A 26,443-nucleotide genomic window follows, 5' to 3' on the forward strand; every position below is an offset into this window, starting at 1 on the left:
CCACAGCCCTCTGTGCAGAGAGAGAGGGAGCTCTGGCTGAGAGCTGGGGCCATGGGTGCCACAACCCCTGTTTGTGGAGGCCCTGTCCCAGGAAGTGTCCAAGGCCGGGTTGGATGGGGCCTGGAGCACCCTGGGATAGTGGGAGGTGTCCCTGCCCATGGCAGGAGCTGGAACTGAATGAACTTTCAGGTCCCTTCACACCCAAACTATTCTATGATTCTCTCATGTGGGTGCTGGGGGATGTGGCTGCCTCCCCCCACATTGGCAGGGACAGGGGGAATTTCTCAGCTCCGTGTTTTGGGAGCTGTGCTCTCACTGCCTGCGTGGCACTGAGGCTCTCCTGGTTGTTTCCTGAGATCGTGCCCTGCTCCCCTCAGCCAGCGCTGGCCCCAGTGCTCTGCCCTCGCTCCTCTTCGGCCACAGCTTGGGGTCTGGTGTGCCGAGTGAGACTGAGACATGCTGCATCTCATGGGGACCTCCTGGCCATCTCAGCTGCAGGAGCTGGCCATTCCTGGCTTTCCTGGCTGGGGTCCGTGTTGGCCACCATGGCGAGGGGACTCCGCCTTGGCAGAAGGGGAAGAGGAAAGGTTGATGTCACCTGGCTGATGTCACTTTACTCTTCGGCATCATCTGCCCCAGCCCAGGAGGGGGAATGGGGCAGCCAGACAAGGTCCCCAAGTCGATGTGGGACAGCAGGGGCTTGTCCTTGGTGTGGTGAGAGGGGCTGCCATCCCCACACCCCGCTCCATCCCACCCCTGTCTGCTCCGTCCGTGCTCTGCCTGTTTTTTTCCTTGCTCCTATTTTAAGCGCTTGCTCACATCCCACCGTGCTCTGTGGCCTTGCTGGGTTTGTTTCCAGTGTCTATTAAAAGACAATGCCCAGATGGGAGCACTCGTAGGAGGCCTGGGCTGGGCTGGGCGGGCTGGCTAATTCAGGCTGGTAACCCTGTGCCGCCGGCTGGCAGCCTGGAAACATCCTGTTTTGGTTTCTAAAAACTCCCTGAGCAGTTCTGAGCTCATCTGTGCTGAGGAGGGCAGGGACCAGACCCATCCCGTGCCAGAGAGGCTGCTCCCTGTGGGACAGGTACCACCTGCCTGCTCCCCTCTGGCCAGGGCTCTGGGGGCTGTGCTGCCCCTGGCCTCACCATGGGGGGAACTGTGGGGAGAGGTCCCAGCCAGCTTTTGGGAGCTGTGCCCTGCTGAGCCACGGCAGTGAGGAGCCCCCTTCACCTCCTGATGGGGGAAGAGGAGCCTCTTCTGTAGCCACGGATGCTCCATGTTCCTGGGTGCTGGTGGCCCAAGGAAACCCCAGCATGGAGCCGTGTCTGGGGTCAGCTGAGGTTTCAGGGAGTTCCCTGTCTGAGGAGCCCCTGGCTGAGTTTGCCCTCCTAGGGGTCTGTGACTCATTCAAATGGTCACAGCAGCTCCTGCTCTGCCCGTGGCTCTCATCTAATCTATTTTCAACAACCATCTCCCGCTTTCCCATGTCTCCTCCTGATCCCAGCCCTGCCGTGAGCTGCTCCCCAAGGAGAGCAGTGGGAGGGTTCCAGTTGCTGGAGCTGCTGAGAGTGGCATGACTGATCTGTGCCCTGTTGCTGCCAAGCTGCTGTCCCCTCCCAGCGCCAGCCCTGAGACTTGGGGACAGTTTGTGGGTTTTGCCCTTTTAAGGTAGATTTTGGCTGGGAGAAACTGATTTCCTGTTCTCTGCAGTCTCTATTCTCCGTGGTTGTTGCCTGGGCAGCCAGCCTGGGTGGAGGTGCCTGGGCTCTGCCTCTGCTCCTCAGTCCCCCCAGATTTGTAATGGCAGCATCTCCCCTCCTGCCCTGTTCCCCTCCTCGCTTGCAGGAATGAATTCTTAAGGTGAAACCCAGCTTTTTTGGGAATGCCTTTGTGCTGCTCTGGGGGTCCTGGATGGTCCGAAGGAGTGAGTTTTGCTTGGGAGAGCTGCAGGTGCTCTGCCAGTGAAGCTTGGGCTGCCCTGGCCGTGGAGAGTGGTGGCAGGTGAGCTCCAGGGTGGCAGTGACCCCCAAGAGATGGAGCAGCTGCGCCTGAGCTGCTCACGACTCGTGCTGTGATTTCAGCTCCCATCTTTCCCGACTGCTTGTTCCTTCCTTGTCTGGACGCCACAGCTGTCCTGGGATCCCCTTCCTCACCTGCCTCTGTGCTAGGCTTGGAGCACAGGGTCTCCACCGTGGTGCAGGACCCAGGGCTGGTGTGGGATCTCCTGGGATCTGCAGGGGTGGATGGAGCAAGCTGGGATCCACTGTGGGGAGCAGGTGTTTGGCTGTGAGCATCTAGGGCCATTCCTTGGCATGTAGAGCAAGGTTGTGTCACCCAGGTGACTCCTCCATGGGTCTCTGCCAGCAGCAGGTGTGTGCCAGGACTGTGGGCAGGTCTGAGCAGGCAGCATGAAGCCCCAGGCAGAGCACAGAACCATATCCTGACCCTTCCCAGGGGACACTGCTGGCTGTGCTGGGTGGCAGCAGCAGAAGAGCAGGGTGAAAAGAGACAGCAGTGGCATTTTCCATGTGATGTCTCTCACCTCCTGGTCTCCCTTCCCTCGCAGGACGCACCGACACGCGCCCGGAGCAGCCCGGGGGAACGCGGGGAGTGGAGAGCAAAGTCCCGGTGCCAGGAGCCGGCACAGGCAGCAGGCCAAGAGCTCACAGCACACCAGCACGGCCACCAGCATGGCCAATGGCACGGCCACCAGCATGGCCAACGGCCTGGCCAATGGCACAGCCACCAGCACGGCCAACGGCACGGCCACCAGCATGGCCAACGGCACAGGTGAGCCTCGTGGCAGGTGGGGACAGAGCTCGGGGCTGTTTACTGTGAGAAAATGAATCTCTGCTGAGATAATGCACCTTGTAGTGCCCGGGAATTCCATCCCTGTGGGTTGATGGGTTTTTATTGATTTTCCTTCTGATGAGCCAGGCAGCTCTGCAGAGTGCACTGGGAGGATCTGTACTGCCTGTCAGGAGTGATTTCTGTGACTCCACTCTGGAGCCACCAGCTCCAGGTGTTTATAAGGATACTGGGACAGCACTGTCACTAATGTCACTGTGAGGAGGGCAGTGGTCACCACTGAATGGACTTTTTTCGGGATTCAGCTGAATTTCCCATCAATCTTCAGTGAAAATATTCTGAGCTCTGAAGTGGGGAGGAGCAGCCGCCTGTCAAGCACCAAACAAGGCACAAACCCACCTCTCAACCAGGGTTGTTTTTGGAAATATTTTTCTTGTTGTTTCTTGGATTTGTTCACAAAGTCATAAATCCTTTGTGGAGCAGAACTGGGACCTGCTGAGTACCTGACTATGAAGTCACACATGGCTGATCTGTTTCTTTTCTCTGGCTCTTGTGGTGCATCTCCTGCTTCTCTGCACTGCATTTGCTTTTGTGAGAGATGAAGAAGAGGCAGAGTGCTTTGTTCTGGATAGAAAGAAATGTGCTGTTCAACCCAGAAAGAGCTTGGTATTTTTTGATGTTTTGTTGGGAAAACCTGGAGCAATGTGATTTCAATTTTGCCAAAGTCCAGCGCTCTCCAGGCTCCTTGCTCTGTGCACAGTCCATCAGGCTGGGGACAGGGATTTTGATCCCAAGTACAACTTTTGACTCCTTGGCTTTGATTTATTGAAAACACTTTTTTACTGGCCCAGCCACAGCCTCCCCTGTGGCTTTATGACTGTGCCATCCTTGTTGCTGTTTTACCACCCTCCGTGCCTCCCACAGGTCCTGTCAGCAATGGCTTGGGATGGAGAGAGGAGTGTTTTGTGTGGCTGGCATTAGTGTTGGACACTCTGGAATGCCTCTAGAGACCAGCCTCTTCCCCATCAGTTTGGTCCGTTTTGGTGACACTGCCATGTTTATCAAGCAGGTTGTTGCAAGAACATCACCATTGCATTTGTCACTCACAGCTGCAATTTCAGCTGACAGTAAAAGGAAATTATTCCCAAGTGTGTTTTCCCCACAGCCACACTGTTCAGCCCCTGCTATGTTCCCCCTGGATCTCTTCCTTATCAGGTGGACTTTGGATCAGCTTTTCCCTGGGCAGTCCAGGACTGAGATCAGACTGACCATGGTGCCTTCACCTTACATTTCTCACCTCTAACTCAGGGAAATCTGTCTGTATCCCTCACTCCTTTCTTCCTTGTTAGTGGGTTTTTATAAAGCTTTTGCTTTACCACTCCAGCCAGGATGTCTGGTACTAAAGGTTCTCCTCGGCTGGGCTGCCCAGTCTTGGGGATTTTGGCTATCTAATAAATATTCCTCTAACAAACTCCCTTTCCTTTTTTTTGCTCTGCATTTTTCCTCCTCACTAGTTTTCTTTGTAGTTTTCCTTTGCTCTGTCTCTTCCTTTTTCCAGAAGTTCAGTGGAATCCAGCAATATTTAGGTCTTTCCAGTGCTGTTGACTTGTGGAGCCTGGGTTTTGCTCTGCCTCAGGGGAGATGCTGTACCCACTGTTTTGGAGCTCCTGCTCGTTCCCCAAGTTCCCATCCAGGATGCAGCATGTTCCCAGGGGGAGAAGAGACCCTGGGCACAACTGCAAATTCTGTGTCGGGATGGGGGCAGTGGCAGTGGTTCCCAGAGCGGGGTGTGGGAGAAGCAGGCACTGACAGTGCCGTGCTTGGGTTGTCACCCTGTTGGGTTGTGCTCTGCTTCCTGGGACAATCAGGCAGCCTTGGCCCCTTCGCTGGTGCTGACCTCGTGCCCTGTGTCCTTGCAGTGAACGGGGACGCCGTGGGTGCCGTGGACATGGATGAGGACAGGCCAGCAGCAGGTGCCAGCGCTCCGACCCCGGCGGCGTCCGGCACGGCCGACGGCTCCGCTGCTCCTGCCCCTCCTGCCCCGAGCAGCTCCAGAGAGGCAGAGGAGGCAGCCTCAGGCTCCAGTGCTCCCCCAGCACGGGCAGCTGTGCTGGCCCTGGATGCTCTGCCCCCCGGGTAAGCTCTGCCTGTGGCCCTTGGGGAGGGGGGCAGGAACCACCTGGGGCACTGCTGAGTGCTGGGATGGGAGGCTGTTCCAGGGAGGAAAAGTGCTGCTCCAGGAGCTGGGGGAGATGCTGGTGCTCAGCAGAGCAGGGAGAGCCTGGGGCAGGTGCCAGGGATCCTGTGCCCCTTGCCTGGCACAGCCAGTGCTCCCTGTCCTGCCTGTCTGGGCCGGGGTCTGGCCTGTGCCCGCTGGGTGTTTGGGGCACTAAACACGGGGTGGCATCTCTGTGCCAAGCAGCCTCTCAGCTTCTGTGCCCGTGGAGCAGTAGAGCTCCTCTTTCACAGGATCAGTCAGAGGAAAACACCAGGAGCCTGAGCATGGATTTTCAGGGAGCTCTCACTGAGCAGGAGGGCAGGGACACGCTCTGGGGACAGCACAGAGGCCTTGGCCACTGCTGGGGACAGGACTCTCGAGTAGTGGTGCTCAGTCTCTGTGGTGTGGATGCTCATCATCCTCCTCCTCCTGCAGGGGATGTTGGGAAGGGGCTGGAGGGGAGTGGGAGCTGCTGGCTCGAGGTGGGGGGCAGCAGTCTGGGCTCAGCCCCCAGTGTGCTGCAGCTGCACCGTTCTCCCCTTGTGTCAGAGCCCTGAATCCTGGGGAGGGGTGAATGGCCTGTGTTTGGGATGAAGGGAGCTGTTTATTTTGCTTTGGCTGAGGCGATGCCTGCAAGGTCAGGCCCTGCTCGCGTGTCAGTCACAGGTAATTAGGGTTAACTGCTCACTGTGCCTTTATTCGGGTGTGTGAGGGTTTCTGTTCTCCTGGCCTGGGCGCTTCCTGTTTCCAGGCAGCTGGAAAAGTCCAGGGCTCTCAAAAAGGCCTTTATTCCAGCCAGAGCTTGTGCCCCTTTCTGCTCCTACCAGGTAGACTGAAGGTCTCCTTTTCCCCACCTGGGGTTGGAAACAGGCTGTTGTTTCTTTGCTGGGGTGGGGAAGCCTGAGATACCTCAGGATTCCAGAGGCTTGGGAGGCTGCAGGCACTGCTTTCTAACACCGGGCTGGGTTTACCTGGCCCAGCCAGGTGGAAAGGTGGCCATGCCGTCCTTGCTCATCTCCCTGTGGAGCTCACACACCAGGGTGTGTCAGAGCAGGGAGGAGGATAAAGCTTTTGTGCTTTGTTGTGCTTTGGGAGATTGATGGAGAGGAACATTGGAGGGGGAGTGAGGCATTCTCCAGGCTGAGCTCCTGGAATCTGCATCTCTGGAGACACCTTTGATTAACACCTTCTGTGCTGGCCGTGGGATCTGTGGGGGGAAAGAAGGCAGCATGTGGTGTGCTGGGCTGGCCTGGGCAGGGGGAGACCAGAGATCAAAGGCTTCCCAGTGGAGGAGAGTGGAGAGTTGAATCCATCGAGGTCTCCAGAGAGCTGCCAGAGCAGGTCCTGGGCTAACGGGGATTTGCTGAACTGGGATTGCACAAAGCTGTGTCCCTGGGGTGGGGGTGAATGAGCTCCTGCAGTTCTCTTGAGCCCTGATCCAGAGAGGCTGTTTTTTGGCGAGCTCACCTCACCACGGAATTATTCTGACTGGTGGTTTGGGGCCCAGTTTGGGAGATGGGGATGCATGATTGCCCCGTGCTGGGATGGCTGTGAGAGCACTGTGGGGCCCATGGGGAGCCCCTGCACAGGAGCCCCTGCAGAGCTGCCAGGCACGTCCCTCCCTGCCCTGCCCTGTTCTCTGAGTGTCTCCTTCCTTCCTGGGGAGCACGGGGAGCACTCACTTCAGCCTCTGGAGGGTGGCCCCAGGCTCCCTGCTCGTTCCAGGCTGTGACAGACGGTTGGGTTCATGTGGGGATCCCGAGTGATTTGCTGTGCTCAGATCTCTGTGTCTCAACATCTGCACCAGGTGTGGCGGCTCAAAGGCATCCCTCACACAACTGGGAGTCTGTCCTAGGGGCTGGAGAGGGCTGGAAGGAGTTCTGAGTAATTCCAGCCCCAGCAGTGCCCAAAACCCTCTTCCCATCCTCCGGGCAGTTCCCCTGCAGAGCGGGGAGTGTGTGTGTGCAGAGCCCGAGCCCTCGGGGGTCCCAGCTCTCCTGCTGGGCTTTCTGACTGGGTTGGCAGTGAAGGGAGGGGAGGGGGCTGCTGGCTCCTGCATCTGGATCCTATCAGGGATGATCCCATGTGGGGACAGGCAGCCGGAGCAGGGGGTGTGTGGCGCTGTCTTGCCTGCACAAAGAGGTGCTTTATGCTGCCTGGCAGGACCCACGGGCTGTGGTTTCTTACGTAAGGAGGGCGTTTTGTTTGGACTGCAGGGTTGCCTCAGCTCTGCCACTTCCCAGTGCCTGTGGCTCCCTGCATCCATGGCCATCCTCAGCCTGTGGGCAGCTGGAGGAGAGCTGGCAGGGGACTGGCACGTTGGGTGCTTTGTGGTTGCAGTGTGGTGCTTGTGGGGAGAGCTCCCACCATCCAGAACTCCCAAAACCATGGATCTCCCATGCTGGGGGGCGGGTGGAGCTGGGCAAGGTGGTCTGAGCAAGGATGGGTTGTCCCCAGTGTCCCCTCTGGTGTGGCAGCAGTAACCACGGTGCATCAGCACCAGTGATGACTCACTGGAATCTGACAGCCCTCAACAGATTCACTCCTCGCATCACCCAGGAGCTGCTGGTGAGGAGTTTGTGAGCTCATCAGTGCTTTTACAGGGGGTGAGATGGGGACAGGGGACATCAGGCAGTAGCTGCCACCACCAGCAGCTCTCCCTCATGAATGCATCCAGAGGGATCCAGAAACCTGGAGGAATTCTCATCATGGGAATTCTGGTCTCTATAGCCACAGGAATGGTACCTTCTAAGTCCTCAGAGCTGTATGGATCAGAAAATCTGTTGTTAATGAGACTGGAGGAGCTGTCCAGGGCAATTCCACTGCCCTAAAAGTGCCTGGCACCTTCTGCCATTCCTCTCATAGGGCAGACCTGCTCATGTCTTAGGGCACCCCAGCTGTGCTGATTTTCTCTTCAGAGAATTCACTCTTGTTTTACCTGTCCTGGTGCTTTTATGCTCATGAAGCACCAAGTTCATGGTTTATGACCAGGAAACCAGGCAGTGCCAGGCTTGGCAGCCCATCACCCTTATGGTGCAGGGTCGTAGCAGCTCTGTCCCTCAGGGGTACCCGCTGGTGTCTCTGAACTGTTCAGTGCTGCTGCAGCATGTGCAGGTGTTGCATTGGCTCCACGGAGGCTGAGCTGAGCTGTGGCTCTGCAGGGGTGGCTGTGGTGAGGTCACCGATGGCATGGCTGTCCCTGGAGCTGTGGGGCTGAGCTGGGATGAGCCCAGCCCGTGGGGCACCAGCACTCAGAGCAGCTCCATCCCCAGGGCTGCCTGCTCCCTGCCAGCCTGGGCTGGCTCCCTTGCTGTCACACAGAAGCTGGTGTATTAATTTCCTAGAGCTTTTTGTGGTGATTAATTGAGACAGATGATTGAATGGGGAGGGAGGCCTGTGGGAGCAGAAGTGTGGCAGGAGAACACTTTATCTGTCAGCAGCTGCTGGCTCGCCTCCTCTGCTGCAGGATAAAAGCTGACAAGAAAGCACAGGCTCCACAGAGCATTTACCTTTGCCAGGGTGAATTCATGAATGAATTCACACAACGAATGGTTGCAGTGTGGCCCTGTAAAGCCAGGCTCGCTGTCACCCGGGCTGTCCTCAGGGCCACCCCAGCCCCAGTGCCGTGGCCACATGTGTGTTTAAGCCACAGCTGTCAGCAGCAAGCCCAGGGCTGCCAGGGAGAGAACCCAGCCCCAGCCCAAACTCAAACACTCCCCTTTGAAGATGTATTAAGAGAAACCAAACAAAAACATCAGAAACACAAGGCATAAAACTGACCCTATGTGAAATCCTATGCCGACCTTTCTGGGGGAAATTAGGAATTTATGCTCCACTTATTCCTGTTGAGGAAGCAGAGTGCTGCAGCCCCTCTCCCAGTAGCTGCCACACAGACCTGTTAAATAAAGGTTGGAATACCAAGGGTGTGTGGGGCTGGGCTCCCTGACCCACCAGGGGCAGCTCTCTGGATGTTCTTAGTGCCACCAAGTGTCACCTGCCTCACGATTTTACTTTTCTTGCAGGTGGGAACAGCGGGAGCTGCCGAATGGTAGAGTCTACTATGTAGACCACAACAACAAGACCACGACGTGGGAGAGACCCCTTCCTCCAGGGTAAGGGGCTGGGGGGCTCCAGGCCTTGGCTCAGCCTGGTGGGAGCTCTGCTGGTGTCCCAGCACCCTGTCAGGCTTCACGTGCCCTTGCAGGAGCTACTCCAAGAGTTACTCATCCTTTGTATTTCCTTTTGGTGGAGAAGAGCCCCTTGAGGTGTGAAAGCAGTGGTTGTGCTGGAGCTGGGCACGGAGACCTGGTGTTGGAGGGTGCCAGTCACACCAAGCAGTGTGAGAACTTGTGTGACAGTGTGACAGCTTCCTGGGGTGCTTGCAGGTGGGAGAAGCGCGTGGATCCTCGGGGCAGGTATTACTACGTGGACCATAACACCAGGACCACCACGTGGCAGCGCCCCACGGCCGAGTACGTCAGGAACTACGAGCAGTGGCAGTCACAGCGTAACCAGCTGCAAGGGGCCATGCAGCAGTTCAGCCAGAGGTTCCTGTACCAGGTGAGAGCTGGGCGTGGCATGGCAGGGCCTCACCTGCCTGATGTCACCTGGCTGGCGTCACCAGGGAGCCACGGAGCGTGGGAAGGCACTGGCTGGGCTGTGTGGGGTCTGTGTGAGCTCAGAGCATGGATGGGAGCTCGCAAACTCCTCAGCTGCCTGCAGAGGCCTTGGGGGAGTGACTTGCTTTTTATAAAGCAGTTTGCACAGACCAGAAGGGTGGAGGTGTCCCTCAGCAGCCTGTCTCCAAGGTTTCTGCAGTGCCAATGTGGCCAGCCACACATTGTCCTGTGGCTCCCATCACACAAGCCTTGCTGCTGACCTGTGGGGCTGCAGAACCTGCCGAGGGAGCCGTGGCAGCCTGGTGTGAGTGGAACAGGAGGCTCTGAGACCTGGAGCTTGTCTTGCCCTGGGTCTCTGTTGGGCTGAGGATGGCGTGGCTGGGTCCTGGGTGCAGCAGGAGCTGCAGGCCTGGGGTACAAGTAGGGAGCGCTGCAGGAGCCAGGGACCAGAGAGTGCAGGGGATGAGCTGGACTTGGCCAGCATCCTCCTGCTTCCTCTGCTGCTTCCCCATGTTCCTGGTTTGTGCTGAGTCTTTGTGTTTCCTTGCTCAGGGAATGGTGTCAACCATTCTTTTCCTGGGCAGGGACCATGCCCATACCTTTGCTGTGGATCTGGACCCAGCTTTGGGGGGTGAGCAATTCTGCTGACCTGAGCAGTGCTGGTGGCCGTGGGCTGCAGGGAGAACAATGCCTGGGACAGGGCCAGGCTGGAGCAGTTCTGCCTCCTGGAGCAGTGGTGGAACTGCACTCGTGCCAGAGGCAGGTGAACAGGTGTGGAGGGAAGGTGGGCAGCGTACAGGGACCAGCTTCTCATTGACTTCTGTCTCCTCAGAGAAAGCCAGGAGTCACAGCTGGACCTGGAGTGAGCTCAGGGCTCAATCGTGGAGCTCAGCTGCTCTCTGGGGGGTGTAATGCAAAGTCCATTCTGTGTGGACACAACCGAGGCCACTCCCGGGGCTGCGGGAGCAGCTCAGCCCCTGTCTCCCCCTGCCTGTCCCTCCCTGGCTGTCTCTGCAACCCTTCCAAGCCTCGCAGGCAGAGCTGGATCCCCTCTACTGTGCTGGAGGGGCTCCCCGGGGAGGGGCTCCCCCCGTGCCCAGCAGGGCTCCTGGCCCGTCCCTCTCTCCCTGCCAGCACCAGCCCTGGAGCTGCTCCAGCGCCGTGCGACGCCCTGGCCGTGCTCTGCCGAGGGAGGGACTCGGGCTCCAAATTTAGCCTGATGAAACGATTGTACTTTTTGTTTCGAGCTCTGCTGCCAGCAGTGATGGCTCCTGCTCTGCCTCCTGCCCCCCAGCATCCCTCGGCCCTCCTTGCTGGAGGGGAGGGTAGGGGGTGATGAGCCGTGGGGCAGAGGCTGGGAAAGGCACAGTTTGGGGGGCTCGGGTGAAGCCAGGGACCATCTCCCAGCAGATGCCCCAGTGCCACATCCTTTGCACAAAGGGTCTCTGGCACAGGGTCTAGGGTGTTCCCAGGGGCTGTGGGAGCTGCAGGAGCTCTGCTCTGGTAGCTTTAATTAGCAATTTTGAGGTGGCAGTGAGGTGGCACCCCTGGGTACGACTCAGCTCTGTGTGTGGGCAGCCTGTCCTGGTGGGGCGGGATGGACACTGCCCCGAGTCCGAGCTGTGCTGGCCATGCCTGTCCTGGCAGTATGGGCTGGTACAAGAGCTTGGAGGGGCACAGACCATCCTCGGGGTGCTGGGCTGCCGTCAGCTGTACCCACACAGGTTTTGGTGCCTTGCTGAGAGTGGGGGGCCCTGGCACCCCAGGGGCCGGGGCTGCCCCTGGTTCCATGCACAGGGTCGGATCTGGCTGTGGGTGGCATTCCCTGAGCCCAGGCTGACTCAGATCCATCCCAGCATGGGAAGCTGGGACACAGCCTCCCTCCAGCAGACGGATTTTTACCTTTTGGGGAACGATGTGCTTCTTATTTAACCATTAAAAGCACTTCTAGGCCTCCTCCTACCCTGGACCCCGGGGACTCTCCATGTCCAGGGAGGCCAGTGGAGCTGGGGTTTGCACCCCCCGGGGCAGACAGCAGCCCCGGCTGGGGAGAAAGGGGCTTTGTGCGGGGCTGAATGCGGGCTCAGTGCAGCGCATCCCGCACCCGGCCCTGCCCGCGGAGGAGGGGGCCGCCATCCCGCCAGGAAGCGCGGGGCGTGGACAGCGCTTGTGGGAATGATTTCATTGGAAAGGCCTGCGATATTTTTTCCCCTCTTGTGTGTGGTTCTTGGAGGAGGCTGGAGGTGTATGTGGAGGGGACGCCGGCGCAGCCGAGCAGCCGCGCACGTCCGGAGCCCTCCGGGCCGGTTCCGCTGCCCTCGGCCGGCACAGCCCCTGCCCCTGCCCCGCTGCCCCTTGGCTGCCCCAGCCCCTGCTCAGCCTGAGCTTTTGGGCTTTTTTTTTTTTCTTTCCCTTTTTTTTTTTTTTTTTAAATTTGCTTTTTTCTTTTTTTGTTTTGTTTTGTTTCTTTTTTTAACTCTCCTTGAGTGTGCAAGTTTTTTTTTTTTAGTTCTCTGGGAGCTGAGGGCCAAAGAGAGGCGAGTGGAAGCGGGGCTGGCTGGCTCACCTCTGTTCTGCTCCTCCCAGCCATCCCGGCTCTGGGGTTTATTCCGTGTTTTTGCTCTCTCTGTTGTCTTTAGTCCTCCGGAGCCCCGTCGGACAATGATCCTCTGGGGCCCCTTCCTCCCGGCTGGGGTAAGTACTGCACTGCCTCACCTGCCCTGCATGGCCCCAGGGGACACTCCTGGCACCCGCAGGACCATGCCCATCCCGCGGGGAGCACCAGTGGCTCCCTTCCCTGGCATTACTGGGAAGGGTGAAGGGTGGCCCTGGAGCCAGCACTGCTCCCTGTGCTGGGCTGCACGTGGGGCTGACTCTGCTTGTGACTAGCACAATCTCTGGTGTGAAATTCAGCCTTTTTTCCCCTTTCTCCTGGAGGAGTTCCCAGCCTCTCTCAGCTGCTGAATGCAGAAATGCTTGTGATTGTTCTTTGCATTGGGGAAGATCCCCAACTTGGGGATCGAAGTCCTTGCTTGTTCCTGGACCCTCCTGTGGTGATCTGTCCCATTGCTGTGCTGCCTCCTGGGATGCTCTGCCTGGGTCTGGAGCAGGGCTGGGAGCTGGCAGGAGCAGAGCTGGTCGTCCCCATGGCCCAAGTATTGTGTGCCAGGACACTTTGAAAAGTTCCTGTGCCACCCCCAGGATAGAGAGATCTCTGTGGCAAGAGCTTCCCTGGAGAGGGCAGGGTGGGATGCTTGTGGGTGCAGCTGGGCAGGAGAAGGGTTAAAATTGTGGGGGCTTGGAGCAGGACAGAGGGGCCAAGGGTGCTCAGGCAGTCTGCAGGGGCAGTGACTTGATGGGGACAGTGGTGGAGCCCTTGCTGGGTGTCCCACCTCCCATCAGCAAGGAGAAGGGAGCCATCCCCAGCGCCAGCTGGGCAGGCTGGGGAGGCACAGCTCTGCGTGGGCCTGAGCACCCTGGGGTGGGGGTGCCCAGGATGGGATCCTTGGGATGGATTCAGTCCTGGCCACCATTTGTGGGCTGCTGCCCACAGTCCAGGAGTGAGATGGAGCAAGGGGCTGGCACTGGTCAGAAGAGTGGCAGAGAGGTGACAAGGTGCAGGGCTGGGCATGTGGGAGTGACACAGCACATGGAGGAGGTGTGGGGCACACACAGTGCTGGGGAGGCAGGGATGTGTGCAGGGGTGCCTGGGGTGTGTGCTGGAGCTGTTTTGTGCCTGTGTGCAGCACAAGGAGGGTGTGTGTGTTCACACACGTGTGCACAGGAGCAATGCAGGGAGCTTGGGGAAGCACCTGTGGATCCATGAGGAGGGACACTGCTGTGTGTGTGCCACGAGGGTGTGTGGCTGGGCACAGCCCCTGTGCTGGCCTGGCTGTGCACTGGCACCTCCTGCACGCTGGCACTGCCATGCTGAGGCAGCTCGGGCACGCGGAAGCAATGTGGGGTTTATCCTGCCTTTTCCAACGAGCCAGGGAGGTGGAATGGGGGAGCTGACAGCTTCCCTGTGAGTTGGCAAGGGGAGGGCTTTTCCCCGGACTCCAGCTAACGCTTCCTCTCCCTTTGCTCCTAGAGAAGAGACAGGACAACGGGCGAGTGTATTACGTGAACCACAACACCCGGACCACGCAGTGGGAAGACCCTCGCACGCAGGGGTAGGTGGCCATGGGGGGAGCAGGGTTTGGGAAGGTGCAGTTCTCCAGGGACCTGGCCTGCACTGAGGCCGTGTGCCCCACAGATGGACAGCGAAGCTCTGACAGGGCCGTGGCTCTGCCCAGGCAGAGCTCCTCTCCCGGTGTGTAGACAGTCGCTCGCCAGTCCCATGCCACGAATCCTGCCTTTTGCCTGGCACAGAGCTGTAGGTGAGGGGGGGACTGTGTGGTGAGCCTCTCCTTGCCAGCAGGATGATCCAGGAGCCGCCGCTGCCGCCGGGCTGGGAGATGAAGTACACGAATGAGAGTGTGAGGTACTTCGTGGACCACAACACCCGCACCACCACCTTCAAGGACCCGCGCCCGGGCTTCGAGTCTGGGTAAGCCCCAAGTGGGTCTGGGAGCTCGTGTGGGCTCTGACAGAGGAGAGCTGCACCCCAGGGACCTCATCCCACCTGGCTGGTGACAGGGGTGTGACCGAGGCCCTGCTGCTTTGGCAGGAGCAAGCACGGCGGGTCCCCAGGCGCGTACGACCGGAGCTTTCGCTGGAAGTACCACCAGTTCCGCTTCCTCTGCCACGTGAGTAGAGCGGCTGTGGGCAGCTGTGTGGGTGCCCTGAGCCCCGTGGGCACTGTGGGTGAGGAGAGCCGTGCCAGCCTCACACAGCGCCCTGCCTTTGCCTTGCCTGCAGTCAAACGCATTGCCCAGCCACGTGAAGATCAGCGTGTCTCGGCAGACGCTCTTCGAGGACTCCTTCCAGCAGGTAAGGAGGTGCCAGGGCTGGGGAGCCAGGCAGGAGGGGAGCTGGCCCCAGCCATGGTGACACTGCCCTGCTCGTCCCCAGATCATGAACATGAAGCCATACGACCTGCGGCGCCGCCTGTACATCATCATGCGAGGGGAGGAGGGCCTGGACTACGGTGGCATTGCCAGGTGAGTGTGGCATGCTGGGCCACTGGGCCATGGCCTGCCTGTGTCCTGTGGGCAGCACAGCAATAAGGCAGCTGTACTCGGGACTCCCAGGCCTTGAGCAGGGGAGTCCAGGGGCATTCAAATGGGAAACTGAGTTTTAGGAGTGGTGGAACACCCTGAAAACATCCCACCAACCTGTCCCTGGTAGTGAGAGCACCGGGGACCCAGCTGGGGCTCCCCTGCTGCCCCTAGATGTGAGGATGATGGGCTGAGTGGCTTTCTCTCCCTGCAGTAAACAGGTCCTGGTGTTCCCAGACAGTCAGTGTGTGCCAGGGCAGACAGGGTGTGATGTGGTTGCTGCATCTCTGCTGCTGCCCTGGGATGATGTTACCACAGGGCTGTGGCTTGGCTGGAAGGGGTGCTGTGTCCCTGTGAGCTCCCTCTGGCTCACCTGGGACATCTCCTTGGGGCTGGGTTGGCGTGTCCCTGCCTGCTGCCACGCCACGCTCGTCTGGTGCCCTTGGTGTGGCTGCTGCTACCCCGGCTCCTGCTCCTGCTCCAGCTCTCTCCGTGTCCTGCCAGTGGTTTTACCCTATGGTAGGTTACGTCATGCTGTTCTACCACAGGGTAGAACCACGGACGGGATGCCGGGGCTGCCTCCACGTCTGAGGATTCCTGTCTGCCTGCACGGCCGGGGAGCACAGCCAGGATGCTGCTGTCCCCAGCTTGGTGTGGGGCTCCCGGGGCAGCGTGTGCAGAGGGGCTGGGGGCACTGGGGGGTGTGTGTGTGGGACAGCCCAGCTGGGACTGTGTGTGGCATTTGCCAAGGTTCTTGATGATCTGAGCGGGGCCTGCAGCAAGCTGGTGTCTCCAGAAACACTTCACAAACCCCACACAGCTCTCCGGGGAGGGGAACAGCCTCCCCAGCTCCACCAGTGCCCAATCTGCCTGGCACCCTGAGGAGATGGGCACCCCTTTGGTGCAGGGACACACACTGTCCCCTCCCTGAGCTGCTTGTCACCATGTTCACCTTGTCTCATCCCAGGGAATGGTTCTTCCTCCTGTCCCACGAGGTGCTCAACCCCATGTACTGTCTCTTCGAGTACGCGGGCAAGAACAACTACTGCCTGCAGATCAACCCCGCCTCCTCCATCAACCCCGACCACCTCACCTACTTCCGCTTCATCGGCCGCTTCATCGCCATGGTGAGAGCCCGGGGGTGGCACCGGGGCTTGGTGTCCCCGTGGGGAGCAGGGGACAGGGTGGTCAGCAGGGCAAGGGGCAGCTCTGCGTGCCGTGACTGTGCTGGGCTCGGCACTGCTGCCCTCCCTGAGCCCACGTGTGGGTCAGTGGGAGATGGGCTTTCAAGGGTGTGCGGTGGGGTGATGCATTTTAAATCCCTGGAATGGCTGTGGGGCCAGAGGAGACCTGGTTTCCCAGGCGTTGTGGCGGGGATGGATGGCTCCAGGTCTTTGGCTGTCACCCCAGGTGCTGTCGGGTCTGCAGCTCCAGGGACTATTTTTAGTCCCAGCAGTGTGAGATTTTCCAGCTGCCCAAGCTCCAGAGCAGCTCCTCCCGTTTGTCTGGGATTGCTCAAGGCCAATGTGCCCCGGGCTGGCAGGGGGGCTCCCTGAGCCCGGGGAAGGGTCCCTGGCCCTCAGCCCGGTGGGGTGTGTGCGGGGGCGGCTCCGGCCCCGCTGTCCTGCCCTGCCCTGCCCCGCCTCGCAGGATACCAATAAAACCCCAGACTATTACTCACCGCTGGGCCGTTCTAGACAAGCGTCTGCATTATTTTTGGCTGCCTTTGCCTCGGGGCTCCTGGAAGCCAGGGATTCAGGGAAGCCACAGCACAGCTCTGTTTAAACAAGTGCTCTTAATAGAGCTGTGAGGAGAGAGGGAGATGCAGTGGAATTTGTGGTGGGGAGGGAGAGGGGCTGCAGCCCACCCGGCCCAGAGAGTGCTGGTGGGGCAGCCCACCCTTCCATGTGTGCCAGCCAGGAGCAAAACCACGGCTCAGGAAGCCCTGAATGAGTCCCTTCTGCCCCGTGGCTGCGCCAGGGCTGTCCCCCAGGGTCCCCTGTGAGCTGATGTCCCCTCCCCTCCCTGCCACAGGCTCTGTACCACGGGAAGTTCATTGATACTGGTTTCACGCTGCCCTTCTACAAACGGATGCTGAACAAGCGCCCGACACTGAAGGACCTGGAGTCCATCGACCCCGAGTTCTACAACTCCATCGTCTGGACCAAGTGAGTGCCCTGCACTCCCTCCTGCAGAGCTCCCCTCACTGCTGCTCGGTGTCTCTGTCAGGAATCACATCCTGGTGTCCCCCACAGGGAGAACAGCCTGGAGGAGTGCGGCCTGGAACTGTATTTCATCCAGGACATGGAGATCCTGGGCAAGGTGACCACCCACGAGCTGAAGGAGGGTGGTGAGAGCATCCGTGTGACGGAGGAGAACAAGGAGGAGTACATCATGTGAGTGGCTGTCCCAGGGGTCCTGTCAGGCACCCGCCCCCAGCGGCTGCAGGGGTGGGACCGTGGGCTTTGGGACGTGGCCGCTTCCCTGGGCTACGTGGCTGTGACAAGCCCGGGCTGGCGCGGCTGGCCGAGCTCTGCTGCGGTCTGGATTGCTGCGGGCTGGGCAGTTGCCAGTACTTTCAGGAAAAAGGAGAGGGGAGAGAGGCTGAGGCTCTCCTGTCCCATGGCTGTTCCCCCTGCCTGCCTGGGGGCTGCCAGGGCCAGCTCAGCTCCAGCCAGGGAATGTGGTTTGCACCCCTGGAGCTCCTAAGGCCGCTGTCGGGGCTGAATGCTGCTCGTGGGTTTGGGGGCAGACACAAACCCACCAGTGGGAACTGAGGGGAACCCTGGTGCTTTGAGGGAGCCCCTCTCCCATGGCCCACGGTCCCAGAGCCCTCCCTGCTGGTGGGAGGGATCCTGGGGCTTCCCCGTGCCAGGCCAGCAGTGCTGGCTGTGTGCTGACCCCGTGTGCCTCCCCAGGCTGCTGACAGACTGGAGGTTCACACGGGGCGTGGAGGAGCAGACCAAGGCGTTCCTGGATGGCTTCAACGAGGTGGTGCCACTGGAGTGGCTGCGCTACTTCGATGAGAAGGAGCTAGAGGTGAGCTGGCACCTGGGCTGGGCAGGGGGACGGGAAGTGGCACAAGGTGACCCTGCTCATGCTCTGTGCCCATCGGCTCTGCTGATATGAGGGTTCAGCCCTGGGTGTTGGGTCTGGGGGTGGCTTGTGGTGTCCATTAGCAAGAGAACATCCCGTTGGATGGGAGGAGTTGGTGCCAGACACCTCAGTGCTGGTGCCTGGGCCAGGTGAAGGCTGGCACCAGAGGGATTGGTGCTCGGAGCGTGGGCACGGGGCCCCATCTGTCCTCTGCTGAGTGTCCCTTGTCCCCAGCTGATGCTGTGCGGGATGCAGGAGATCGACATGAACGACTGGCAGAAAAATACCATCTACAGGCACTACACCAAGAACAGCAAACAGATCCAGTGGTTCTGGCAGGTCAGTGTGAGCCCAGCTGAGGGTGTGGGGTGCCCTGGCAGGAGCCATCCTGCAGGATGGGACCAGGATCCCACTGAGCTATTCCTGCTGCAGGTGGTGAAGGAGATGGACAATGAGAAGAGGATCCGGCTGCTGCAGTTTGTGACAGGGACCTGCCGCCTGCCCGTCGGGGGCTTTGCTGAGCTCATTGGTGCGTCCTGGGGACCGGGGGGTGGCACTTTCCTGTCCCTGTCCCCACACAGGGCACACAGCACATGAGCAGGAAGGCAGCTGTGAGGTCTGAGTGCAGTGATCAGTGCTCCCAGCTGGTGCTGTGCCATTTCCAGACACGTTCTTTAGCTGTTACTGTCCCACCAGGGTTAACTTTGTGGGGCTGGTTTGTGATCTCGATCCGAGTGAGATTGGATTTCTGATTCAATTTTGATTCCTGTGCGACAGAGTCTCTTTTTCAGAAAACTGCAGTGTGCTTCCACTTACCCTTAATTTACTGCTTTTGGGGGCCTGTACCAGCCTTTCCCTGACTTTCCTGGTGTTCATGTCGAGCCAACCAGGTTGCTTAACCCACTCAGTTGTTCTTGCTGTCGTATTAGCTTTTTCCACCCCCTGGAACCTCTCCAGCATTCCCAGTGTTTAAAAAAGCCACCTCAGTGACTCAGACTTCCTGTTCCAGGTCCTTTAAAACTCTTGGATAGATGGATTTGCACAGTCCTGAGGGTTTACAGATCAATAAGTTTTAGCACTTGCTATGGAACCACCATACTCAGAGATGGTGCTCTTGCCCCTCTGTGCTGTGAATCTGCTTTTTGCTTTCTCTTTTGTTTTTTCAACGTCCTCTCTGCAAACAGGCAGGGATTGATGCCGTGGATTTATGCCCTGTGTAACTCTGGGATCGTAGGGCCATTACAGTGGCTCTTAGTGTGTGTGGGAGGGGTTTATTTTTCAGCTCCTGGTCATGTAAAGAGCTTTGCTGTGCTCGTCATTAACAGGCAGCAACGGGCCCCAGAAATTCTGCATCGATAAAGTTGGCAAAGAGACGTGGCTGCCACGGAGCCACACGTGGTAAGTGACTGTCCCTCAGCCTGGCTGGGGGATGTGGGGACAGGGGGAGCTCTGTGGGGCTGCAGGGGCTCTCCATCCCCTGGGATCTCTGGGACTGCTGTTCTGGCCTGTCCCAGCCTCCGCTCTCTCCCCAGCTTCAACCGCCTGGATCTCCCTCCCTACAAGAGCTATGAACAGCTGAAGGAGAAGCTGCTTTACGCCATCGAGGAGACGGAAGGGTTTGGACAGGAGTGATGGAGCTGTGGGGCGTTCCCGGAGCGCTGTGGCCGCTGCCCAGGGCCGAGCCTTCCCCGGGATGTGCACAGGCCCCTGTGGACACTGTGGCTCCTGTTCCTGGGCGAGGTCTGCACTGACACGGCCCTGGGGGAATGGGGCACTGCTTCCCTCCCTAAGGAAATCCGAGGTGTGATGGAGAGGAGGACAAAAGGGCTTGGCTTGTGAGGGCTGGGGGACAGCACAGAGGGCTCCCTCTCTTGACACAGTTGTGTTTGGTAGAGGCTCTTCTTCCCCCTCCTGTTTTCTGCCTTTTCATGGCATTTTGGTCATTGCAAGCGAGGGGGAAAATGCTTCAGATTGACTTCTGGGCCCCATCCTGCACCCACCATTCAGCAACAGTGACAGTGACCCCCAAGGCGATGCTTGTGAGGGGCTCTTGGGCACCAGGACAGCCCCTTCCCAGGCCAGCCCTGCAGCCACTGGAGCCAGAGCCTGGCCGAGCGTGTCCATGGCGTGTCCCACTGTGCAGCCCGTGGCCCCTGGGCCGTTGTATTTAAGTGATGTAGTTCCTGCTCGGAGCTGGTGCTCCACAGCAGCCCCGGGCACTGCCGGGGCCCTGCCCTGCTCGGATCCTGGGCTCTGCCCACACTCCTGCAAGATCACCTGGATGTCACTCGTGTCCCTGCCGGTGTGTGCGGGTGACAGACCCGGCGTGGCTGTGTCTGTGTGTCCTGGAGCCTGTGGAGACGGGACCTGCAAGGCTCCGGGCTGGGAACCGGCCGGTTCCGCACGGCCCCGCCTGCCCCGCGCGGCTTCGTGTGCAATAAACGACAAAGCAGCTGCCGAGCTGTGCCTGTGTGCTGGCTCCCTGTGTGTGTCCCGGGTCTGTCTGTGCCTGCCCTGCCTCTGTGCAGGGCTCTGGGGCTCCAGGGCATTAATGGCACCTGGAGCTCAGCACTGGGATCACAAATGCCGTGGATTTTGTCCCTGCCTGCTCTGTGTCAGTGATGGCCCCAGTGCCTCCCTCGACTCACAGCCTCCTGCATCCCCTAGAGCTGCTTGGTCCCAGCCAGGGGTGACAGGGCCACCCCGAGGGGCTGAGGCACAGACAGTTAAACACAGGGATGGGCTGTGGTGCACGAAATTGGGCGATAGCAAAGGATTAGCCCTGGAACACGGGAACATGGTCAGTGAGAGCAGAGTGTGCATGAGCTGAGGCCTCAACACCCCCAAAGACAGGCTGGGGGAAGGAAAAGTGCTGTGTAACAATATAATCAAATCAAATCAAATCAAAAGCCTGCACATGGCTCCCCCCACCCCTGCCTGTGTGAGGAGGAGCAGAGTGCTGAGGCCAACATACAAGACCCTAGCACCAGGGATTTAGTTTACAAGATTTTTAATTTACAAATAAAAAAAACTACACCTTTTACTTTTTCTCCTTTTTCTCCTCTTTCTTGCCATCACTCTTCTCTTTGTCCTTCTCCTTCTCATCTTTCCTCTCCTTTTTACTTTCTTCTTTTTCCTGTCCTTCCTTCTTCTCCGCATCCCTGTTGGCAATCTTGTTGTTGATGAGGTTGTGCAGGGCCACAACGGAGCGGATGAGCGAGGCCAGGTACACCACCACCATCTGGTCGTTGGTCTTCAGGTAAAAGGCCTTGACAAACTCCTGCAGGTTCACATCTGGGAGCAGGTTAAAGACATCCTGGAGGTGGTAGATGATCTGGTGGTTGATGGGGAGTTTGCCCTGGGCTACTTTCTCTAGGTAGCTCCTGATGTCCAGAAGCTTGGAGTTCAGTCCCTTCAAGCCATGGACCTGGTTTGTGATGCGCTGGGACAGCGTGCCCACCGTGGTGTCCTTGATGTCCCTGAAACCCAGAGAGAACGGGGATTAGAACCTCACCCTGCTGGGCACCGTCCCCTGGGCCCTTTCCAGCTCTGTGTGAGCATGGCTGAGGGCTGGTGGGATCCTGGCTCCCAGGACAGCAGAGCTGCCCCCTCACCTCAGCAGGTGCTCCACACCCACTTCCTCGGCCTCCTCAGCACCGATCTCGCTCGTCACGTGCTCAAAGGTCTTGGAGGTTGGGGTGCCGTCCTACAGGGACACACAAAGGGGGGGTTTTAGCCAGGGGGCGAGGGATTGCACCAAGGAAAGCAGAAAAACAACCCTACGCAGGCCACAGGGGATCTGAGAGGAACAGCTCTAGCTGGGATGTCCTTGATTTAATCAGTGTCACCCACTGCCCCAGCAATCTCTCCTGCTCTGGGTAACTTCCCATTTCTGCATTTTGCTGGTCTGTGCCCAGGAGGGAGCAATGCAAATTCTAAATATCACAGTTACTTCTCTCTTCCCTCACTGCATTTTGGGAAAGCAGCTCCTGCTCTGTACTGACGGCCTCAGAAAAGGCAAAAGGATCCAGTGTTTTATAGGCATCCAGAATTAATTAAAATGCAACAATTACAATGACTCACTGCTGGGTGTTGTTTGTCTGCATGGGGCTCAGTGGGGAGTGAGCTGCTCAGGGCAGGCCCACAATGACTGGGCACACCTGGGAGCACCTGCAGCCAGTGACACCCACGAGTGACAGCCTCCAAGTGCCGGCTGTGACACTTCAGAGTCAACACTCACATCATGGACCTCCTCCACGGAGATGTAGGCTTCTGTGGGCAGCCCCAGGTCCTTTGGCTTCACATCAATGATCACCAGCACCTTGGGGAGAAAGAAAACGTGCAGAAAATTGGAGATTGGTCAAGGAGTAGGAAAAAAATACCCAAGCCAGCTCTTCCCTCCTCAGCACCAGCACGAGGCTACTCAGAGGGGTAACCTCAGACGCTGAGACAGTGATTCAATAAACTCCTGATCCCAGTTCCTCAAACACTTTACAGCCACCATGCTGTGTCACCAGCCAAAAAGGTGGGGGACAAGGTTTCCCACATGCCCCTTTTAGGGAAAGCAAGAGAAGAACCCCACAGGCCAGAGGTGGCCCCACTTACAGAGTTGGGGCAGTATCTCTTCATCAGTTCGTTGATGGCGATGTCGTTCTTGTGCAGCTTTGGGCCCGTGTGGTACCACCCCACGATTCTTTCTCTGGCTGAGCAAAACAGGAAGGATTTGGAATCATAACCATGGGGAGGCACCAGCAGAGAGACCTGGGCAGAGACTGGGTGGGTGTGACCCGTGTGGAGGAGAGGGAAGTGGATGACAAGGCCAGGGCTTGAGCAATGACCACACTCACTCATCACCCTTACTGACCCACAGCTCTTCTCCTGGCCCCTTCACTGGGTAATTAACAGCTTGTGTTAATTGTGCTGCTCTCAGGGTCTCTGACATCTTGAGATACAAATCCCATCCCTGAAGTGTTTAAAACTGCGTGGGTGTGGGACACAGTTAGTGAAGAACACAGTGCTGATTGACGGTTGGACTCGATCTTATAAATCCTTCCCAACCTTAAGGATTCTGTGATTAACAGGAATTCCCTTTTCCACGGCCCTGAAAGTTTCTGGGAGCTTATCCCTGACTGACAGGTCTCAACTCACCATTGACCTTCTTAAACATTCCATACATGTTCTCCAGATAGTCATGGTCCAGGAACCACACGGTATCATCCTTGTCATCCTCATCAAAAGGTACTGGAAAGAAACAAAACACCAGCATTTAAGAACCCAACCTCCTGAATTAAAATGTTTATCAAAATGCTCTGGCTTTGGATATTTTTGGCTGATAAAGGAGTGTGAGGCTTACTTGGGTGTCAACAACAGTTTGCATTTGTTGTTGTATATGGGGTGATTTGTATGTAGATGGATCAAGGGTTTCTTCAAAAAAACCCAACACAATCCATCCACTAAATAATTCTGTGGCTTTGCAGAAGGGCAGGACACCCAAATTCACCTGCAAAACTGTTGGAAACATCCAGGATCTTCTTCTGCCAGGAGCCCAGCAGCACTCCAACCACTCGCTTCTGATTTCCCACTTTTCCTATCCTGAAAGGAAAAACGACTGTCAGTCTCTGCCACAAACGGGGAGAAGGGACCCCCACCCCCTGTCGGGGGTGACACAGCAGGGTGGAAGAGAGGAGGTGATGATTGTGTTATCACTGCCGGTGTTTACAGCCACAAAAGGGCGCTGGGTGCCCTCGGAACCAAAGCCTGTCCCCAGGGACGGGCCCACGCCACTCACGGGGGACGCGACCCCGGCACCGCCTGCGAACAGCGAGCGGCGACCGACCCCAGTGTCACCCACCGCGGACTCGGCCCTCTCCTGCCATTTAGGGTTTTATTTTTGACTCCAAAACCGCTCGGCACCGGCGGGAGGGAGCGGAGTTAGGCCCGAATTACCCGCGGGGGCCAGAGGGACCGGGTCCCCTCCCCGTCCCGGGGCCCTCCCGCTCCGCCGCTTCCCCTCCCGGCCCCGGGCTCCTTTAGGGCCCCGCTCCCAGCCCGGCCCCGCTCCCGGCCCGGCCGTGACTCAGCGCCGCGGCGCCGCTCCCGCCCGGCCGCACCTGTTGAAGTGATCCACGACGCTGAGCAGCACCAGCGGGTGCACGACCACCCTGTCCACGGCCAGCTCCGGCATGGCGCCCGCCCTGCCCGGCCCGGCCGCGCCCGGCCCCGCTCGCTCCGACCGCCCGCGCCCGCACCAGGCCCGACCGGCCCCGCGCCCTCAGCCCGCCCCGAGCGCCCGGCGTGCAGCGCGCGGGGCGGGGCCACCGCCGGCCGGGGAGGGACCGCGGCCATCTTGAGAGAGTGCTCTCGCCATCTTGGGAGGGGACTGCCACACTGGGGCGTGGAAACCGCCATTCTGAGAAGGTCACGCCGCCATATTGAGAGGGTCTCGTCGCCATCTTGAGAAGGTTCCGTCGCCATCTTGAGAGCGTCTCGTCGCCATCTTGGGAGGGTCTCGTCGCCATCTTGGGAGGTCCCGCCGCCATCTTGGGACGATGCCGCCGCCATCTTGGGAAGGTGCCGCCGCCATCTTGGGCGTTGCTCCGCCCCGAGGCGGGGAAAGGGTGGGAGGGGGCGGGCCTCAACGGCCGGTCCCGCCCCTTTCCCGTCCCTTTCCCCTTTTCCCTACCTTTTTCCCCTTTTTTTCTACCTTTTTCCCCCTTTTCTCTACCTTTTTCCCTCTTTTCCCCCTTTTTCCCCCTCCTCTTTTTCCTTTTCCTCCCCTTTCTTTTCTTTTTTTCCTCCCGTTTCCCCCTTTCCTCTCTTTTTGACTCCTTTCCCTTCTTTTTCATCCCTTTCCTCTCTTTTCCACTCCTTTCCCCTCTTTTTATCCCTCCGCTTTTTTTTTTTTAACCTCTCTTTTCCTTCCCCCGCTTTTTAAAACCCCTCTTTCCCCTCCTCTTTTCCCCCTCATTCCCCCATCCCTCCCCTCAGTGTCCCCAGTCCTGCGGGGCTCCGGGGCTCCCGTGAAGGTGCGGGCGGCATCACCGTGACCTCTCCGGGAACCCCCTCCGGTCCCGGCCCTGCCTTCCCTCACGGGGGGGGAGCCTGGCACACAGTGGAAAGCGCCATCACCGCCTTTAATCCTCCCCTTCCCTCCAGGTGCTGTCCTTGCGAGCGCCATCGCCCCAGAGCCCCCGGGGCCGGCGGGGATGCCGCTGCCGCAGCCATAAAAGCCCACGAAAATAGGTAGAAATCTTTGTTTTCCTGTGTTTCTTCCCAGGAACCGTGTCAGGTAAAGCCAATGCCCTTCAGCGTCTCAGATTTTGTAGAGGTTTTTGCTGCGTGTGAAGGAGAAACAGGCTCAGGTGAGACTGTGGAGAAGAGTTTTTGCACCTCAGGAGCAGGAGCTGACACAGAACTTGTCTTTCACACTTTATTTCTAGCAGAAAAAAAAAAAAAAAAAGAATTACCTGAGGCTGTTATTTCAGAGTCTACACGGAGGAGTTCCCAACATGAAAAATACCAAAAATTGTCAAGAGTGATCTGACAGTTTTTAAAGCGCTATTATATCCCCTTATTTTTTACACCATCCCCACAAGTTTTTTGTATATTTCTGTATATAGTGGTAATATTTTAGTATTTCAGAATACCAAATGGTATTTTGGGTGCAATTAAACATTTTGTGTTGCTATTCAGCATCATAAAACTTCGGAGATTTTGGCAAAAACAACAATAATTTCCAAACCCTGCAGAGTCTGAGACCTCTCGTGGAGTTCTCAGTTGTTACATCCTTTAGTGTTCCTGCTTAAAAGAAAAAAAAAAAAAAAGGAAAAAAGTCTCTAGTGGCGTTTTTCCGAGGTTTTTTCCCGGCAGAGGGAGATATCTGACCGTGGAATTCGAACGCAGCCAGGGTTCTTGTCGCTTGTTTTATCAATATACATATAAAACTCAATGTTCAAATTAACTAGTTCAATAAGTAATTTAGCTCATTGATTTTCGGGCATATCCTAAGTGCCATTACAAGCTACGGATATTTTAAATGCCATTACCTAATAGAAGGAATGTTTTAAGCACCTTTTATTGATTTTATTACTGCTTTATTTTTGCTGTCTTGGTTTAAAAATCATTTTAACCACTCTGTCATCGAGAAGAAATATATCGTTGGTGAAATACAGTCAATTTCCTAAAAACCTTTGACATCGTTAAATAAGGAATTACAGTTGTTAAATCATGTCAGGCAGTGACGGGGGACAGCGAGCTGATGGACTGGGGGCAGAGGGCCGGGGGCTGTGCCAGGGCCACCTCGGGGCTCCTCCGGCTCCCCGAGCAGCCTTAGAACCTGCATTCAGGGCATTTTAATCGCCTGTTGGGGCTCTTTATTGAAATTACTCTTGGCGCGTTTGAGGTTGGATTCTCCGGACTGTGCTGCTGGAGTTCGGGGTGTTGATGCTGTACACAAGGGTTTAAAAGGAGCCAGCTCCCAGGGATCGCAGTTCCTTCCCTTCCCTTCCCTTCCCTTCCCTTCCCTTCCCTTCCCTTCCCTTCCC

The 26,443-nt window shown here is 57.9% G+C and overlaps 2 protein-coding genes across 2 annotated transcripts in view; one reads left to right on the forward strand and one right to left on the reverse strand.

The window, feature by feature from the left end:
* The window catches only part of WWP2 (WW domain containing E3 ubiquitin protein ligase 2), a 31,219-nt gene extending 10,859 nt beyond the window's left edge, over positions 1-20,360 (forward strand). The window contains exons 7-24 of the mRNA XM_014889533.2: positions 2,567-2,790; positions 4,728-4,944; positions 9,049-9,138; positions 9,412-9,586; positions 12,285-12,339; positions 13,736-13,817; positions 14,066-14,194; positions 14,315-14,393; positions 14,506-14,577; positions 14,659-14,747; positions 15,772-15,931; positions 16,839-16,972; positions 17,060-17,200; positions 17,723-17,843; positions 18,135-18,239; positions 18,333-18,429; positions 19,226-19,298; positions 19,433-20,360. Of these exons, the coding sequence (XP_014745019.2) occupies positions 2,567-2,790; positions 4,728-4,944; positions 9,049-9,138; positions 9,412-9,586; positions 12,285-12,339; positions 13,736-13,817; positions 14,066-14,194; positions 14,315-14,393; positions 14,506-14,577; positions 14,659-14,747; positions 15,772-15,931; positions 16,839-16,972; positions 17,060-17,200; positions 17,723-17,843; positions 18,135-18,239; positions 18,333-18,429; positions 19,226-19,298; positions 19,433-19,532 (2,143 nt within the window). The 3' untranslated portion in view covers positions 19,533-20,360. The remainder of the gene's footprint in view (positions 1-2,566; positions 2,791-4,727; positions 4,945-9,048; positions 9,139-9,411; positions 9,587-12,284; positions 12,340-13,735; positions 13,818-14,065; positions 14,195-14,314; positions 14,394-14,505; positions 14,578-14,658; positions 14,748-15,771; positions 15,932-16,838; positions 16,973-17,059; positions 17,201-17,722; positions 17,844-18,134; positions 18,240-18,332; positions 18,430-19,225; positions 19,299-19,432) is intronic.
* Positions 20,361-20,893: 533 nt separating this feature from the next.
* On the reverse strand, positions 20,894-24,196 carry PSMD7 (proteasome 26S subunit, non-ATPase 7). The gene is made up of 7 exons (XM_014889538.2): positions 24,011-24,196; positions 23,401-23,492; positions 23,049-23,141; positions 22,506-22,603; positions 22,141-22,221; positions 21,515-21,606; positions 20,894-21,379 (listed from the first exon to the last, which is right to left on the reverse strand). Exons 1-7 carry the CDS (start codon positions 24,082-24,084, stop codon positions 20,941-20,943), a joined length of 969 nt encoding a protein of 322 aa, XP_014745024.2. The 5' UTR covers positions 24,085-24,196; the 3' UTR covers positions 20,894-20,940.
* Between the last annotated feature and the right edge of the window lie 2,247 nt (positions 24,197-26,443).

Source organism: Sturnus vulgaris, chromosome 12 (assembly GCF_052056855.1).
Source record: "Sturnus vulgaris isolate bStuVul1 chromosome 12, bStuVul1.hap1, whole genome shotgun sequence".
Lineage (NCBI taxonomy): Eukaryota > Metazoa > Chordata > Aves > Passeriformes > Sturnidae > Sturnus > Sturnus vulgaris.

Coding starts and splice junctions, on each gene's coding strand:
- PSMD7 (XM_014889538.2), bottom strand. CDS start 24,084: ATGCCGGAGCTGGCCGTGGACAGGGTGGTCGTGCACCCGCTGGTGCTG. Junction 21,607..22,140: donor CCGTGGAGGAGGTCCATGAT/GTGAGTGTTGAC, acceptor GTGTCCCTGTAG/GACGGCACCCCAACCTCCAA. Junction 21,380..21,514: donor GGTGTGGAGCACCTGCTGAG/GTGAGGGGGCAG, acceptor TCTGGGTTTCAG/GGACATCAAGGACACCACGG.